General features: G+C 43.1%; 1 protein-coding gene across 1 annotated transcript in view; it reads right to left on the bottom strand.

Annotated features, from left to right (window-relative positions):
• The window catches only part of MKX (mohawk homeobox), a 59,092-nt gene extending 41,401 nt beyond the window's left edge, over nt 1-17,691 (bottom strand). The window contains exons 1-4 of the mRNA XM_061181519.1: nt 17,445-17,691; nt 15,535-15,694; nt 7,307-7,460; nt 6,541-6,876 (exon numbers count right to left, since the gene is read on the bottom strand). Of these exons, the coding sequence (XP_061037502.1) occupies nt 6,541-6,876; nt 7,307-7,460; nt 15,535-15,694; nt 17,445-17,632 (838 nt within the window). The 5' untranslated portion in view covers nt 17,633-17,691. The remainder of the gene's footprint in view (nt 1-6,540; nt 6,877-7,306; nt 7,461-15,534; nt 15,695-17,444) is intronic.
• Between the last annotated feature and the right edge of the window lie 874 nt (nt 17,692-18,565).

The following is an 18,565-nucleotide window of genomic DNA, read 5'->3' on the forward strand; positions in this document are numbered from 1 at the left end:
ATACTTTTAATTCTTCAGTGGATTTTCTTTAAAACAACTAAACTTTTCCATTTATCATCCTTGCATTTTCCTGAAAGTCACTCTTTTAACTTGAAAATTGGTTTAGTTTCATTTTATACTTTCTAAGTTTTTATTTCAACTCTCTTAAACATCTCAGTTTTAAGCTTCATTCTGTTTACTTTTTTCTACCGGTTTTAACTTTTTTTGCATTTGCCTTTTTTTTTTCTTTCAGAAACCCATTTAGACTTATTCAGGACCATTTTCTTTCCCTTGTCATGTTCGCAGACACAGATCAACATATACATATGTACATTAAAATGTCTTTCATGACTTAAGAGGCAGACTAAATCACGAAAACACTAACTCGTTGACTAGAGAAACAGTTCCGGAGCAAATATGTGAAAGACACTATTAGGTGCTAGGAGGACTATAAAAATGAATAAAATACCATTTCAGGGCCGCGGAGAGCTTTTAATACACACAAGGCAGTGAGTATCAGCACGAAAGAAGAGATAGGATGCAGCTGCATTTCAGACGCAATCTGTCTATATTCACACAAATTTGAAACGTGTTGCTGTCATTCTAAGGCACCACATGGAGGGAACACAATATAAAGGGACAAAAAACTCAGGATCAAACACAGCCCTAAAAATGCGTACTTTTTCTAAGCTAGGCTGCCGTGTATTTTTGATTTGTTTGTAAGCCAGGTTGTTGAATGGGGCTGCTAAGTCTCAGCTTCTACGTATAGACTTTCTCAGGCTCTCACATGATACCAAATAACAAACAAAGAAAAGTGAATGAAAAACTAACCCCTGAAGGAGCCATCAAACTGCTTATGCCAACATGTGTTCTCTTTTTCTATTTCTGTCTGCCATGAATCTCTCAGTTTTTAACAGCAGGTGGAACACTTATACTTACACAGTTTCATTTAAATTTTGCAAGTGAATCCATAAAGAAAATTCACTTTCAAAGGTCAAGCTAATGTGCATTTCAGAAATAATCCATGTGAATGTGTTTTGCCATCATCATCACTGATAAACATTTAATAATCTATAGTGTTCAGAATATCACGCTTAAGTTTTTATAATTCTACCCCAAGCCTCCCCAAAGCTCAGAATTTCTATAAGTCTCATTTCGAAGGTTACTGCTTTGGAATAAGTAAGTAGGAAAGATCCCTTTTTAAAAGGCTATCAGAAAGACATCGTTCTTTATTCAAAGGCATCAGGAGCAAGTTTAGAGTTGTGGTTAATCCTAAAATTACTGATTTGAAGGGTGGAAACATACAAAAAGCAACAGGAGGAGGGAGTTTAGAGAAGAGGGAGGATGCTGAGGCACACCTCACATGCTGTGTTTCATACTGTAAGTCTAGGAGAGCAGAAAATTCTATCTTTTTAAAATCGGTCCTTAAATTTCTATCTGGAAATTTCACTTAGGTGGAAAACCTCATTTCCAGATGGTATCTGATAGGTGAGGTATTATTGCAGTAAAGACACAGGACAAAAAGTTGGATAACCTTTCAAGTATTCTTTAAATGTCACAAACTGGGCTGGTGATAGAGGGTTTTATTATTCTCTGCTGGAGTACATCAACAGTCATTTGCATGCCAGGAAAAGAATGTCTGGAATCATCCAACAGGGCTAAGCTTAATCTTTCACTAAAAACAAGGAAGTGACAAGCACAAAAAGGGAAATAAAAGAAGATGAAAGTATCCAAAGTCGACTTACTGGTCAACAAAATTCCAAAGAGAAACTAGCATGTACACAGAAACCCATGCTATCCTTAATAGCTGGCTCTTGACAAAGCCTTCTGTCAACTACCATGAGGCTTTCTTCAAGCTACCCCCAAACACCTAAAATTGATGAAACAAATTAGGAATGATTATTCACTGTTCAAAAGGATCTGACAAGGCAGTTCTTTAAATCTTTCCTCTGCTTCACTTAAACTACGATTTCTTTGATGAGTAAGGCGCAGGGCTCCAGCGAGCCTAGAACGTTTTTGTTTGCGGTATGAAGGCATGAATGGGCACCTCGTCCATGAAGGACTTGTGCCCCAGAAGTTTACTGTGAAGTCAGCAGTTTAGAATGGAGAGCGCCATTTCGCCAAAGAAACTGTGCTATAAATTAGGGTTAAATCCCAGGCTAATCCAATGGTTTATTGAGCATGAACATCCCTGGCTTTTACTACTCATGGTACCAGCTTAAATTCTAAAGTACACAAGCGTGCAGGAAGAGAACGAAAAAAGAACATCTCCACCACCCACCGGGGTCATCATTAGCCAAGAAAAAACATTCGGAAATGGCATTTAGCTTTTTGTCATTCTCCCAGATTTACTTTCTACTGCCTTGTTTGTCTTTCCCCAGTAACCAAAATCCCTAGGTTCCCTCATTTTGCCCCATTTTGCAGGCCATTCAAATGGACTCCACCTCCCAAAGAGTCCTGTGCACCAAATAAATGACTTCTTTTTTCTGTCCATCAAAATTTCCATTTCTTCAGGGATATTCACCTCAGTCAAGTGGAGGGGAAGCTAATCTGATTAATTCACACTAACATAGAAAAGAGTTCTATCGGCCAATGTTTTTGCTATACCAGATGTGTATAATTAAGAGGGATTTTAGGCAGTTTAACAAGATGAAGTTGAAACATGCAGCCTTGTGGGAGCAGAGTAAATTTATGAATTACATAAATTCATAAAGCAGTGGGGAAGCAGTGGGGCTCAGAGAGTAACCATTAGAGTGTACTAGCCATTTATAAGTTGGTCATTTGTGAGCTGCGAAAAGAAAGAACAGAATAGGAAGTTGTCCTCGTGCCAGCAACAGAGCAGGGAAGTTCACACGTTTTATTTCAAGACTTGCCTGACAGTCCCCTCACCAAGTATACTTCTTTGAAATGTCTCCTTTCTCCCTCACTGAAGAAGGAAATTTAATAGGCTTGGTTTAGGGTAAATTAAACTCAAATGCAAGTTAGGAAAGCCTCTAGTGAGGACTCACTCTGGAAGATGCTACAGATGGCGGCTGGCTCCTTCACGGATGGCCCCATCTGGGGAACATGTGCACTGAGTCAGCAGGAGTGGAGGGACGTATGATGCTAGAGTCCTTATCCTGACACCTCAGAGAGCAGACCCGCTCCATCGAATATCTGAAAATTACCATCCATTAACCTAACTTGACGAAGAGGATTGTACTTTTAATTTAGGTGACTTCATTCAACAGATGACACTGAGTGACTAGATTTTCTTGTGTATTACTTAACTGTATTTAGAAGCAATAACCTTAGTAATTCTGATCAATTCTAATGTTATAATTGCCGCTGTCAGAATACTTATTGAGAGCCTACCATGCCCCTGAAAAAAGAACATCTTTTCTTTTTTTTCCTGCATGTTGTGGGAGACTGCAGATTAGAGAGAAATATTTAATGTCTACATAAAATCAATAAAAACATGTTTGTATCTACTTGGATGGTGTCTAATAATATCTTCAATCAGGATTACTGCTTTATAATCTACCAGGCTTCTCCCTGCTAGAGTTTAACAAGTGAAATGAAATTCAGTGATACATTACCCTTCCAAACACCAACTCTTTCTTTCACTTGGCTTTTTGACTCCCTATATTTAGTGAAATGCATCATGAGATAGCAGCTGTCTTACAAAAATGGGTGGAAAAACGGATACGATTTCTCAGCACAGATAAACCAATAAATTGTATTTAAAGGTGATCTCGTCTGAAAAAAAAAATTTTAAAGCCGAAATCTTCGTACTACTATAGAACTAGGGTGGTGGAGGGGATGGTGTTTGAGAGCAGACTTAGAAGGTTGCTGTTTGGATGAGGAAGGAAAGATACAACCAGAAGGAACTGAAGGGATTCAGAATAGCCTGTATGCCAGAGAAAACCAAAGCAGTTGTTCAGAAAGTATTTACGGAAATTCTCTGTTCCACCACTTATGCATGACTGCTAACCCAGATACAGTTGCAGCAGCATTGTCACTCAATTCCCACAGAAGACAGCCATTTACTGTCTTCGTCTGAAATTTAGTAGACCAGTTTGAGACCAACCAGTCTTTCCTCATTCTCCATCCACAAACCCCAAAATTGTATTCTGTTCTTTTTAAGCTTATACGTATGCACGAAAACCCAGAAGTTTACGTGTCTAGGCTGCCATCTCATTGCTTGCATAACTAAAAGATAGGTTTGATTTAAAAATAGAATTTGGCAAATGAATAGTCCATGACACGGGCCAAGTGCATTTGGAACGCTTTAATAAAAATACATGGCCAAGCTACTTCACTTCGAAAAGCATCAACTATACGGGCATGTTAGTCCCCCTCTGACTTTACATTTTGTCACCTTTGAAAAGAGCATGGATTTTCAGAAGACCCAACACACTGGGGAAATTTCATAGGCACATGACCTTGTTTTTACTGGGCAACATAAATTTACCAGAAAAAAAATTTTAAACAACGGTCCTTCAATTACACCCCCTCATCAAATTGTAATTTTCATTGTTTTTATCTTTCTTGTTTTTGTCCATACACACTTGTCGTAATTATACTCAGTGTATCCACAATTAAAATTTTTTCACTTAACATTACACTATTTCCCATGTTGTTTCATAGTCGGTATCAGTATTACAAATAAAAATTTTGACTTGTATGCTATCTTAATCTGGTTTGGGATTAGGATAACATTTACATTTTTAAAAGTTGAGATACTTCCCATGTTTTTATATGTTCCAGAAAAATGTATAAAGCATAGAAATTAATTATTTCTTCAAAGTTTGAAAAAAAATCCAATGGATCTATCAAGTTATCTATCAAGTGTTTTGGGAACTGAGTTTACTAAAAACCTTAATTTTTCCTGCATTAGCGGTCATTTAAACCTTTTCTTATTATGAATTAATAATTTAATTTGTGTGGATAATAGCAATTCACTTCATCCATACATTTGCATACAGTAATACTGTCAAACAATTGTGCATAGTACTTTATCATAATTTTTAAAAATATTTTTTGTTTAATAACTATATAATGATTGCTATATCCTTTCTTATTTCCAACTTTAATTTGTGTCCATTTTTTGCTTGAGTTTTTTTACTACTGACTTCAAAGAGCCAACTCTTGATTTATTTATCTATTTTTCAGCCTTCCATTTTACCATTTTTTGTTTTCTGTTTATTCTTTTTCAATTATCTGTACTTGAATGACTTGGTTTATTTTCCTTTTTCTCAAACATTCTGAATTACTTACAAGTTCTTTCAGTTAGGTATCAGTAGATAGTTTTAAATTTTTCATTATTGGCTAAATTATCTTTTATTGCATCTTTTACTTCTTCCTAGACCCAATTTATTATTTACAAGGCTACGTATTTCTGAGTGTTTGGAGTTGTTTTCATTGTTGGAGTTGGAGATACAAACAGAAAATGAGATTAAGTCAAAAATGTATTGAGATTTCCTCTGAATCCTCATAGATCTTGTACATATTTGTAGACACTTAAAAATCAGTTATCTGGCTGAATAACCTTTAGGATATATTAAACAGACCAACTTTAAATTTCTTTATAAAGCTCTATTGTTCACATATCAAGCTCCTTGATGTTACAAGGACTAAATGTAGTAGTACTTGTGTAGTATTTAGCATAGAACCTAGCGTATCACAACTATTCAATAAACGACTGGTGGCGATACGTGTAATAATAGCGGTAACAGTCGTCTAGCAGTAGCTACACTCCTCCAGCCTCTTGTGCAGGCTCAGCTACACCACTGATCTGGAGAAGAGTAACTCGCTGTGTGTTCCTGGTCGGGGCTTTCTTATCTGTGACATAACGTGGCTGGGCTGCATGCTCCCTGAAGTTATTAATTCCAGGGGTAACATTTCTAAATCTCACTGCCTGGCATTTTCAGGACCTGGAGTCTACCTACACCAGATGTAGGGCACACAATCCTTTGTAGTGAAGCACTGAAGTCAAGACAGAAAATTTTACCAAGCTTGCCCCTCCATCTAAACGTTGTGGACAGGCAGAAATTGATTCACTATTTCCGGACTAAAAGCAAAAATTTCAAAGCTACTTATAGCCCTACTTGTGCGTTTCAGGACTAAAAGTAAAATTTCCAAAGCAATTTAAGCCACGTTTCCTTCACAAACGTCTTGGCACCCGTGCTAGTTTGTGTTCATTCTCCATCACTATAAGCAATTAAAGAACTTAAGAGAAAAGATGGAGGACAGAGTATTCGCACGGCTGCTTATAATCTGGGATATTCCTCCATTATAATTTATTCATAAAGCCAATACATATCTCCTCTAAGAATGTTTACCACTAAGATTAAAAATTTTTATTAAGGATGAAAACTTCCCAGTAAACCATCATCTACTAACAAGCGTATCTGCTAATTAAGAACAAAATGAAAGCTTTCAAACTGAATTATGAGCCGTATGTACATAATCTGATGCACAAGCAATAAATATTATGCCTTTACACCTGTCAAAAGAAAGCCCTGTGCTGCAGCTTTAATTCTGTTTTAAACAAGGTATCACAAAGAAGCACAGACTTACCGGTGCGGTAGACGAAATTGCCTTCGGTTTCTGACGATGAGGGAGATACCAATTCCTCCTCAAATTCATTGGAACTAAAAGATCCTGAATGGTTTCTCTGCCTTGTCTTCCCCATCATGGCAGCATTTGTGACCATGACGTGTCTCAAAGAGTCGTTAAGGTAACGATTCAACAAGCTGCTCTTGTATTTTGGGGGCGATACGTAGTCCTCATTGGCCCGTGACTCGGGCCTCACTCCAGCTTTTATGACTGAGCTCTCACTTTTAATCACAGGATGGTGAACTGGATTATTATAGCCTTCTTCATTCATGTGGTTTCGTGGAGGATTTTCTCCATCTAAGGGGGGAAAATATCAGCAGGTAGTACTTACACATACTTTTCCCCAGCCACCCAATTGTTACATTTAATGATTTAAAATATATATAAGAAGAATATTTAAAGTGCATAAAATTATCTTTGATATTTAAGATTAATTTTTAGGCAAAGGAAAGCAGGAATCTATATAATCTCTCCCTTTGGTATGTTAATTTTAATGAACTTCACAGAAAATGTTATTCTGACACATGATAAATCTATGAACAAGAGGAAGCAGCCATAATTTGGCTGGTCATTTACAGTATTGTAAAAGTAAAGTTACCTCACACAATAAAAAAGAACCATTATGGCACCATCGTGTTTTGTGGGATCAACCTTAAAAACAGCAACTGAAGTGAATGTCCCCTTACAAAGGCAGAGCAAAGAAAGCAAGATAAAAATACTAACAAACCTTCAGAACATGAGTCATCACTGCTTACACTCAGCCGCTCAGCGTTTCCTTGAACATACTTATTGTACAACTTTATTCTTAAGGCCCAGCTTAAATCTGGCTGTCGAACGGTATTCTTAAGCCGACGTCTTGCATTAGCAAACCAATTTGACACCTAAAAAAGTTTTATTTCTCAATTAACACAACATAAAAAAATTACCCATCATACAATTACTTTCCCAGAAAGGACCTAAGCCTCTCTCATAATCTCTGATCATTACATATTCTCATGACATAACAGTATTGGACATTTATATCCATTCATTCATTCATTCAACAAATGTGCTGAGCACTTACTACACAGAATGAGCGCTAACTGTATTCTGGGAATAAAAAAAATATTGAAGGGCTTTGCCATAAAATTTTCAGTCTAGTAAGAAAGGTAGGAGAGTACACAAATAACTCTAGTATCTATTCACAACAGCCAAGACATGAAAGTAACCTAAATGTCCACCAACAGATGAATGGATAAAGAAGATGTGGTACATATATACAATGGAATATTACTCGGCCATAAAAAAGAATGAAATCATGCCATTTGCAGCAACATGATGGACCTAGAGATGATCATACTAAGTGAAGTACGTCAGAAAAAGAAAGACAAATACTATATGATATCACTTATATGTGGAATCCAAAATATGACACAAATGAACCTAACTATGAAACAGAAACAGAATCACAGACATGGGGACCAGACTGGTGGCTGCCAAGGGGGAGGGGTTTGGGGGAGGGATGGAGTGGGAGTTTGGGATTAGCAGATGTGAGCTTTTATATACAGGATGGATAAACAACAAGGTCCTACTGTAGAGCACAGGGAACCATATGCAATATCCTGTGATAAACCGTAATGGAAAAGAATATAACAAAAAAGAATATATGTGTGTGTGTGTATATATACATATGTATAACTGAATCACTGCTGTACAGCAGTAATTAACACATTGTAAACCAACTTACTTCAATAAAAAAAAAATAACTAATATAGGAAAGAATGTGATAAATGGCTTAAGACACATTATAATATAATGTTACAGGAGTGCAACGGAAGGAGGGGTTACTTTGATGTGACTCAAGACTTCATGAAGAATTTAAGCTAGATTTTGAAGGAATAGGTCAGGGATAATGGGTAGGGAAGTGTGTTTCCAACAAAGAAGACACGGGAACAAATATAAGTCAAATTCCAGAGACACTGTGGTAGGTAATGAAGAAGGAAGAAAGAGATGCCCTTGAGTTATCAAACTTGTGTAAGAAGAGAAGACAGTGCCAATTTGAGAAAGAAAGTAGAATTGTTTGAGGGTGAAATGATGCGTTTGGTTTGGGAATGTTTAGTTTGAGGTACTAGAAAAGCATACAGGTGAAATGTGCAGCAAGAAAATAAAAATGGCATCTGAGATCTAAGGGCAAGGAAGATCAGATTTGGGTCATAATGCAGAGGTTAGAGCTGAAGCTGTGAGAGCAGACAGAATGAAAAGAGGGTCAAGGACCAAACCCTGGAAACCTCCAGCGATTAAGGAGGTAGGAGCTGGCAAAACAGTCAGAGACAGAGCAATCAGACAAGCAGAGAGAGAGAAAAAAGCCAAATAATGCCCAGCTTTAAGCTAAAAATCTAGTGCTTCCAAACAGGTGATGGCAAAGAAATGAACACTGCAAAACAAGGTTAGTTCCATTGTTTTTGTTTAAGGTGCTACTGGATTTCTAGAGGCTAAAATGGCACTTGACATTTCTTTTTAAACATCAACCTATCATCAGAATATATATATATTAAAAACATGAAAGGCCAATATTTGCCTTTAAAAGGATGAAAAGTGGAAAGAGGATTACGTTTCTCTACCAATTTGTTCCATAACATGACTCCGCAGTATATTAACGGTTTGTGTGGTGATGCTTGCACTGGAATTTCTTTTTTTCTTTTCTTTTTTAAATTTATACTATGAATACATAACTTTTGCACATTACTCAAGCCTTAATTATTGAATGAACCTGTGGTGAATCCTACATTAAAAAAAAAACTATAATTTTTTTCTTTTTTTCCCCATGGGTAAAACATGGTAGTGTTCCCCAGTTTATATAGGCACAAACCATATCATATATAATATACATTCAGTGTTACCTCCCTTTGTGTCTTAAGCAATGATAACTGTCCTCAAATTTATGTGCAGTGGTGTAATATCTTACCACGGCATTTCAGAAGCCTAAGACTCCACCAACCCCTCTTCCTGCCAAGCTGTGCTATTCTTACTATGGTTTAGTCTGACTTTAAATTCTCAGTCTCCTCCAACCTCTACAAACAGACAACTTCTGGGACTATTCATTCACCACATACTGAGGAGCTCCTGTGCTTTAGCCATGGTATTAAGTGCTAGGAATGAATAAACTCTGTCCCCTGCACACACAGAAGGACTAGAAGTGAAGAGCTATACGTGATTAACTATGATACACGGGTGAACCTGCACTACGGAAGCATGAAATGCCTGGTCCATTTCCTCTCAAACCTCCCTCTATTCTCCAAGTCATGGCCAAAATGTTCGTCCATGTCCTCATTAGTACCAACTGGGAATTTTAGAACAGTATTTTTTCGAACTTCCCTATCTTCCATTCTATCCACTTGACTGGATCTTAACAACCACCATCAAACTCAAGTGTTGACGCACCGTTATGATTTAATTACTTACTTAACGTCTTCACATCCTCATGCATGTCCTGTCATCCTCTAACTGTGGTATAACGGAAAGAGACCTGGTTTCCCGTTCTGACTTAGCCAAAAACAGGCTGTGTGAGTTTAGATAAGTCATTCATCTTTTCAGAACTTCATGGTTCCTGACATCCTTGCCAACTCTGAAGATTAAGATCTGTGAATGTCGTCCATGCTCTCCCATAAAAGTGTTCATTCATCTCCTTTATGGTTGGTACCAACCTATCTTCTGCTCTTGACCACTACTCTCTTGCAGCAATCAGAGAGGTGTTTTATGTCCTTCTTTGTTCCTTTTGCACACAGAGGACAACTTCCCCCATGCCTATGTCACTTATATTTATTAGAATCCAACTCCCAAACTTTTTTTGTTACTTTCTTTACTAAACATCATATAATTCAGAGGCTAATCTTAAATCTTAACTGACCTTAACACTTTTTTTTAAAGTCTTTATTGAATTTGTTACAATATTGCTTCTGTTTTATGTTTCGGTTTTGTGGCCGTGAGGCCTGTGGGATCTTAGCTCTGCCACCAGGTATCGAACCTGCACCCCCTGCATTGGAAGGCGAAGTCTTAACCACTGGACCGCCAGGGAAGTCCCTGACCTTAACTCTTAATACAACCAACACACAGTACCGCATAGTGTAAAATCCAATTCTTATGAAACTCTTCATATTTTTATTAAAACGCGATGGACTTCGAATTTAAAAAAAAATCAATATACTTATAATTCTAACATACAAAAATAGGGACCTTTAAATGTCATGGTGGCATTAACTAGCTTTTCATATATAGGAGTCGTATCGTTTTTTACGTTTTGTATACTCATAGTTCTTACCAGAGTATATTAATTATACATCAGAAGATTTTCCATAAAGGTTTGGTGGTGTCTAACAGGCTATTTCTAAACTGATTTCATAAGTTTGACCGGCACCCAATCTACTAATACATTTACTCTGCCAGTGTTTTATTATCAGCAATTTACAGTACAACCTAAGGGCTGGATATAGTCTGGGGTGTTGAATATCTTCTTGTGTTAAGTCATGCGAACAGCAGACAATAGCTGGTGAACAAATCTGCACGAGTAGCATCTCACAAGTTTTTTCCTGATGAATTGATGCAAACGCCATCTGTTTCACTGAAGGTAAAAGCACCAGTTCAAATTTTCTACCTCTAACTTACTATGGATTCCTTCAGGTTATCATTCAAATTCTTTTGAAATTCTATTTTACATGAAACAGGCCTCCTTACCAAGGACAGGTTCTGCAACAGCACTTTAACGTCAAACTCAGAGCTTTAAAAACACTGCATTTTATAGCGAAAGCTTAGAGAACCAAATATCTAGAAGCTGGAAGAGAAAGCTAAGTAGCTTTCATCCTACACAGCAGTGTTTACATTCATCACATTGGCAGAGCAATCTTTATAGTAAACCCAAGGGGATACTCTGGCATCTGTCCACCTTTGAACACACAGAATTAACAACGCAGATTCAGTCATTCAACTGAAATATCGAACACCTCACTTCTACACCATGTAGTCTGACACTGAGAATAACGTAGAAGGACCAATCTGAGATTTTGTTGAATATTTAACAGTAGCCGTAATCCTTGCAGTTGATAAGTACACACACGTCTCAGCAGAAGGACTCCATACCAAGCAAAAGCTATGTCAACACAGGGGCAAAATCTTGCAACACAGCAGACTTAACCAAATGGTACATGGCTGTAGCACAGGAATTGGAAACCTCTACTGTAAGAAAAGGCAGCATTAACACCCAATCACTAAAATGTAGTCTCAAACTCCACTTGCATTGCACTCTGTAATGTGATCATGAAAAAAAATCATCATTTCACTATTATAATCCAGAAAAAAACAAATATATTTTAAATACATACGCATAAACAATGGGAAATACTGAAACCAGGTACAGCCCCCATCTGCCCTTCTTTTAAAAAACTTCTTCAGGGGCAATTATTCCCTGGGTAAGCTCCATATCCTACAGTAATACAAAACCCCAATCGCATATCTGTTATTCCACAATGAAGTTGGTTATATTTTGAGAGTAGAGAATATATTTTTATAATGTTTGAACAACGGTCAGTCATAGGAACCAAGCACAATGGAGTATTTCGGTTGGTTAAAGTGAAAACACACACACACATATCATCTTCCTGTTAATTTTATAAAAATGCTTATATCTTAGTAGGAAGATGGCAGATTAATAATGCAAACAGTTATAGTAAATTAAGACAAGTTGCTAAGTCTAGTGAGTAGAAAAAAAAATGAAAGCTGCATAAATACCTCTCTCTGCCTCATCTTTCAGGAATGAACAAAATGTAGTATTGATTAACGTCCCTAGAGCTTCTGTTTATCACAAAAAGTAACTTCTGTGGTCCTAAAAAAATTCCCTTATTAAAGTTTCAGCATTCTGTTTCCAGGCTTAATGGAGACTGCTGACCAAATTTTACACCCTTCAGAGTAGCAAAATAAGGCAAAAGTACTGCTTATGAAAGGTTTGATAGCTTGACACACAACCAAAAGGCAAATATGAAGGGTAAAAGAAATGTTCAAAAATAAAAGACACTCTTGTAGTTAAGGAATAAAATAATTATGCTGACAACTTATTAATATAAATTATGAGAAGCAGAGACAGGAGGTATTATAATAAACAAGAAATAGAGACTGGAGCTAGAAATAAGGGGAACACTCCAAATTTGTCTATTGACATAAAATATGACATATTTCCAGATATGCTAAAAATAATGCGGCGAGTTATATGCTTGTTCTGTAGAACTAACATGTACCATTAAAGTTAACGAGCTGCCCTCTGTGTATTCCCTACAATGAGATGGATTTTAAAACTAGAATATCTTAGTCTGATTTCAAGACATTCTCCAGTTTTCCACAATATGTTTGGGGAAGTCACATGGTGATTACAGTAGCATTCCCCAGTGAGAACCTATTCAGTCTGCAAACATGTATGAAGAGTTTACTATATGGAAAGTACTGGGCTGGGGTGAAATGGGAGGATGAAGATGAATAAGACATGATCACTCTTCTCAAGAAGGCTGACTCCACAGAAGAAATTTATTCACTGGGAGAACCTGATTCATGAAACAGGGGTCTAATTTGCAGGGCTCAAAAGCTTTATTCAGATCACAGCTTGATATTTTTCCCCCAGAAGTGAAATGTATTGACATAATTTATTTGGTTTCCACAGAGTCAGAATTTGCTTTGGATGTTTAATAAATGTCTGACCTATACAAACCCCTTATATTCATAAATATATATGTATTTTCTTACATAGACATTCCATTGTGCCTAATGGAGAAGAGGTGGACCCAACCTGAATGGTATATAAGGGTCCCTTGGTTATTCCATACGTTTGATTTTTTTCCATTTATCACTTTAAAGTTCCAGAAACCAACTTCGTTTATTATAAAACTTGGAAATCATTAAATAGGTATCAATTATAATTATAAATAATTACCTTTCTTTGTCCCATTTAAAAATTACACGTTTGCGTGCATTTTTATTTGCTGAAGACTAGTGTGAGAGAAAATATAATGGGAAAGATATTCATAACATGAACAAAAACTTCACGTAAATTAGAAAAATGCAATAGTCTTAACCAAGATCTTAAAGCAAAAAGAATTATTTGTATTTGAACTATCATTACAGGCAGAGAATAATTTGATTCTGTATTAGAATGACAGCTACTTGTATTGCAACTCAGAAAAACTACCGCAGGTGAAAATTTAAATGTCTCTGCTAATGACAAATAATACTTTTCGTAGCTAAAAATGTCCTAAATATGTCATAAACATTTGTTGCTTTCTGTCTGAAAGAATGGCAAGTATTAAACATGGAACTACGTAATCAATAAGTTAATATTTTACTGTTGACATCAGAGTGAACTATTCAAATAGCTCTATAAATTAGTGTATTTTGAAAATAAATAGCATACCAGTTTAAAGTGAAATTTGAATGTATGCATTTATTTTCTTAAGTTTTTCTGGCTGGAATTATTTATTTAAAAACTACTTTTGAAAATCACTGAAAGTTCAGAGTTTTGTGTTAAACAGATATTAAGCCAAGAACACTAAATTAATTTTCCCCTCCAGTGCTGCAGCAAATCACTATTAATACTATTGCCTGTTAATATAAAGCAGAAGAGATGTCTGTTTTTCTCTACAACTGTATTCTGAAAATAAGCAGAAAAATGCATATTATAGTTCTAATAAGTCTGAGTACAAGTCAATTTTCATGCTTCGTCCCACTTTCTAGTAATTCCTAAAATGACAGCCTTAAATACTCTGGAAAGCAATTTTTATGTTATCTAGTAGTTAAACGTTCCCTGTTACTTCGGGGTTCTCACTTACTATACCCCTTTCATGGAATGACCAAAGTTTCACCAATGCAGTGATACGGCGCTACTACAACGGAGGAGATTTCTCAGCTCAGGTAGCTCCTCCTCTCCTCTGAGTGAATCTGCTCTGCCTGCGCGCATGAAAGTTCACGTCACTGCATTTATGAAAGGAAACTGGTGTGCCGGTCAGAGCACGTGGTATGAACCCGCGGCGTTTCCAGGCCCACCTCTACCCCTCAACACAGCCTTCTCCTGCCTCGGTTACATCACCTGCGAAAGGCTGACAGCACGTGCTCGACCTCACCGGGTTTTGCAGCGTCAGATGCAGCCACGGAGGGAAACCTGTGCACAGCAGCCCTGCTCGCTAGAGATGCAGCACGCTTAGGCCGCCCCTCTGCACTTGACCAGGTACCCGCCATCTGAGATCTGCCCCTTAACCCAAGGACAAAGATGCCGCCAGCAAAGCCGCGTGGAGTCTAGCTAAGGCCCAGGGTGCCTCTTATTAAAAGAGAAAAACCTCCCAAACCCGCTTCTGGCCCTCCCAGCCCACCTACTAGCTCTGTCAGGAGCCGTCAACTTGAAAGGGACCCTGTAACTTGACCTTTAACATGGGGCCCCAATGCGGGGTGCCCTTCTGCCTGGTTTTCAAAGTGTGGTGCGCGGCCAGCAGCTTCCGCGTCACCCCAAGAACGTGTTAGAAACACAAAGCACCGTCCCCGGCCAGGACCTCCTGCGAACTCCGGGCTGGGTGGGGGGCGGCGGCAGCGTGTGTTTTAACGAGCCCTCGGGCGACCCTGACGCACATCACTGCGGGGTAGCGCCCGCTGGAGCCACCGCCGCGTGCATGGGCCGCACCGCTTCTCAGAGCTCCGCGCTCGCCTTTGCCCTGCCCTCCTTCGCGAGCGCCACACGGCCCCTGCTGCGCCGAGCCTCCGGAAGACGGTCGGAGACGCAGAAACTCCCCAGACCACCGCTCCGGCCCTGGGCCCGCCCCGCACCAGCCTCAGGCAGAGCGGCGGCAGCGTCCGGACGGCCGGTCTCGGGCCCACCCGTGCCCGGCGGCCGGAGGAGCAGAGCCGCCGCTCAGCCTCGCCGAGGGAGGGCCGGGGCTCGTGGGCCCCGATTACCTGCACTAGCGTCATCTGCGAGCCGAGCGCCAGGAGAATCTTCTCCGTCTTGGTGGGGTACGGATTGTCGCGGTGCTTGTACAGCCACTGCTTGAGGGGCCGCGCCATGTCCTGCAGGGCCTGCCGCTTGTGCCTCACCTTCCCGCCATTCTGCCGGGCCCTGGGACACCGGGAGAGGAGGGGTTCCCGGTGAGCCGCGCCGGCCGAGCGCCGCCCGCCGGGGCCCCGGGTCCGCACGCGCTTCAGCCCGCGTCGACCGCGGCCCCGCGCGCCCGGACGCGGAAGCCAGGCAGGGGTGGGAGCCGCACAGGGTCGGGGCGCGCGGAGCCGGCCCGGGTGGCACAGGAGGGGCGTGGGGCGGCGAAGGCCGCCAGGTTTATAAGGAAAAGGGGGAAATCCTGAAGCCAGAGGTTAGAGGTTTAGGTGATCTGAAGGAAGCTCTTTTGTTATTCAAGCCACAGACCTGCGCAGCAAGGCCGGCACCGTCCCTCGCCCGCCTGCACCGCGCCCTCCAGGGGCCCTGGCCTCATGGGATGAGTAGTGGCTGCGGCCGGCTCTCGAATGTTCTTTCAGGGACTCATGCCCGCCGCTCGGGGCTTCCCGTCGCCCACTGGACGTTGGGAACAAAGCAAGGGGTGATGGCCGCCCCGCTGCCCTGGTTCTCTTCAAGCTCTCCCCTGTACCCTTTGATCCTCGGGTAAAGGGGAAGCTTTCCACGAAGGGGTTTGTGGAGGAAAGATGCAGAACCGAAAACAAAAACACACACGAAAAAGAGAAAAGACAAAACCCAAAACACTGTAGGGGGCTTTTCACGACAAAAGGGCGAGCTTAAAAGTATGGAAGGTCTGTCCCACCGGGTAAAGTAAAAAGACCTCGGGAAAAGCATATTCCAAGGAGGAAGAGCGGGAAGCAGCCGGGAGCCGGGCCTCGGCGCTGCGCTCCCCAGCGGCTCCGCGAGGTGTCGCCGCGCCGCCGCCCGCGCGCCCAGCCACTCCGCGAGGCTCGCGCGCCTGCGCCGCAGCCTCCGGGGCTTCTGCCTCTTTAAACACTTTGAAATGCAATTCCATCCGTGAGGACTGGTAGTAACATTTTGACGAAACCTAATCTCTATTTCCCTAACCAGCAACGCCGCACAACAAGCAGCTGATGCAATCTTTCAGGTGGACCGGCCAGGACGGCCGCCCCTCCCCCCGCGGGGCGCTCCCGGAGCCGCGGGACGTGGCGGGGCTACAGACGGCCCTCCTCCGCAGCCGGAGCCGCTGGTGGCCCGCGAGCTCTCGCCCCCGCCCACCCCACCCCCACCCCCGCAGCCCCTCAGGCCGCTAAACCGAAACCCGGCCCGGCAGGCCCGCGGCACCACCACCCCCCCCTCCGGGCTCGCGGCGGGCCCCGCCGAGCCGCGCGCGCGCGCGCGCGCGTCCGGGGCATCCTGCGGAGGGCCGACCTTCCCAACACCTTGGCCGATGCAAGGCCCTGTCGTGACACAAGGGGGGAAGCCCACGGGGCTGGCCTGACCTGGGGGGCGGGGGGGGGGGAGCCCCAGGGGAGCCCCGACTGCTTGGCCCTGCTCTGCGCCCATGCATCCCGCTCAGCCCTTTCTGCCTCCCCTGCGGCCGCGCGTCCGCACCCGCGGTCGGGAGAGAGGCACGTAACCCCCGCCCCCAGGTCCGGGCATCTGAGGACTAAGAGGCGGTTTCAGGTGTTCTCAGTTTCCAACGAGCCTCTTTGGAGCCCTTCTGACGAATGGACCCCCCACGCTTTGAGCAACTACTCCCTTAAAATGAGAATGCGCGAACCCAGGAGGCGGAGACCGCTCCTCCCGGAAAAGTCGGGGGCCCTAAGGCGCAGGCCCCGGTTGTCACCAGCACGCCCGGAGCGGGCGGGCGGGGGCCCCGGGAGGGTGCGCATACCCGGTCCTCCGGTGTCTCAGGCCCAGGTTGTCCTTGAGGGGCGCGCCGTCCGTAATGCCCACCTCGGGGCGAGCGTGCGTACTGTCCAGGACGCCGCCGTAGGGCCTGCCGCCCCGCTCCCGCTCCGGAGCCCCGCGGTCCTCAAAAAGCACGGCGCCGCTGAGCTTGTTGAAGACGATGGTGTTCATGGCGCGCGCAGGCAGGGCCGCGCGGCGCGGCCGCAGCGCCTTGGGGCCGGGCCGCCGGGAGCTCCGCAGGGCTCGGGTTCTAGGAGATAAAGATGCAGCACATTACTCGCCGAGAGCGCTCACCCTCCTGAGCGTCCCGAGCCCCGAACCTGGCCGCGGCGCGGGGCCGCGGAGCCCAGGGGAAGAGCGGCGCCGCCGCACCTGAACGCGGGAACCCCCGCCTCCCCCTGGCTGGTTACACCGCTCCGCCGCATCGCCCGTCACCCGCCCCCGAACGCTCCCGGGGCAGGTACCCACCCTCCTCTTAGCCCCGGCCACCCAGCCCCCAAAGAATCTCAGCCGGCAACAGTTAACCCGCGGGGGCGAAGCAAAGTGACTCCTCAAGGAGCTTTGCCTGAGTTGGTTTTAATCTGGATGAAGCCCGCTCTGGAAAGCGGAGGGCAGGCGCGGGGCCGCGCGGGGTTCTTCAATCAAAACGGAAGACTAAAGCCTCTCAGAGCTCCCACTCGGGGTCGTAAGGAGGGGTTGGAAGAAAGGAACAATTGGGGAACATGAACAACCGCTTTCGCAAGCCCCAGTCAATGAGTCCCAGGCCGCACCCGGATTTCGGGGATTTGCATGCTTTCTGGATGGTTTGGCTGAAACCCCTGCGTCCCTTTTCCGGCTACAGCCCCTGGGGTGGGGGTGAGGGCGAGGGCAGGAAAGTTAGCAGATTCCAGAGCTAGAAAGTGAAGTGGCCTCAGGGACAAATGCACCATGCTCTCCCCTCCCTCCGAGTCTCCTACCACCCCGCAGCCCGCTCCGGACGCGCTGGGTCCGGCCCCCCGCCCCCCCCCCGCCCCCGGAGCCGGTGGCCAGTGCTGTCCTCTTCCGCAGCGCGGGTGCGAGCTGCGAGCTCGGAGTCCTTCCACACCCACCCCTCTCTGGGGTCTC

The sequence above is a fragment of the Eubalaena glacialis genome, chromosome 2 (assembly GCF_028564815.1).
Source record: "Eubalaena glacialis isolate mEubGla1 chromosome 2, mEubGla1.1.hap2.+ XY, whole genome shotgun sequence".
Taxonomy (NCBI): domain Eukaryota; kingdom Metazoa; phylum Chordata; class Mammalia; order Artiodactyla; family Balaenidae; genus Eubalaena; species Eubalaena glacialis.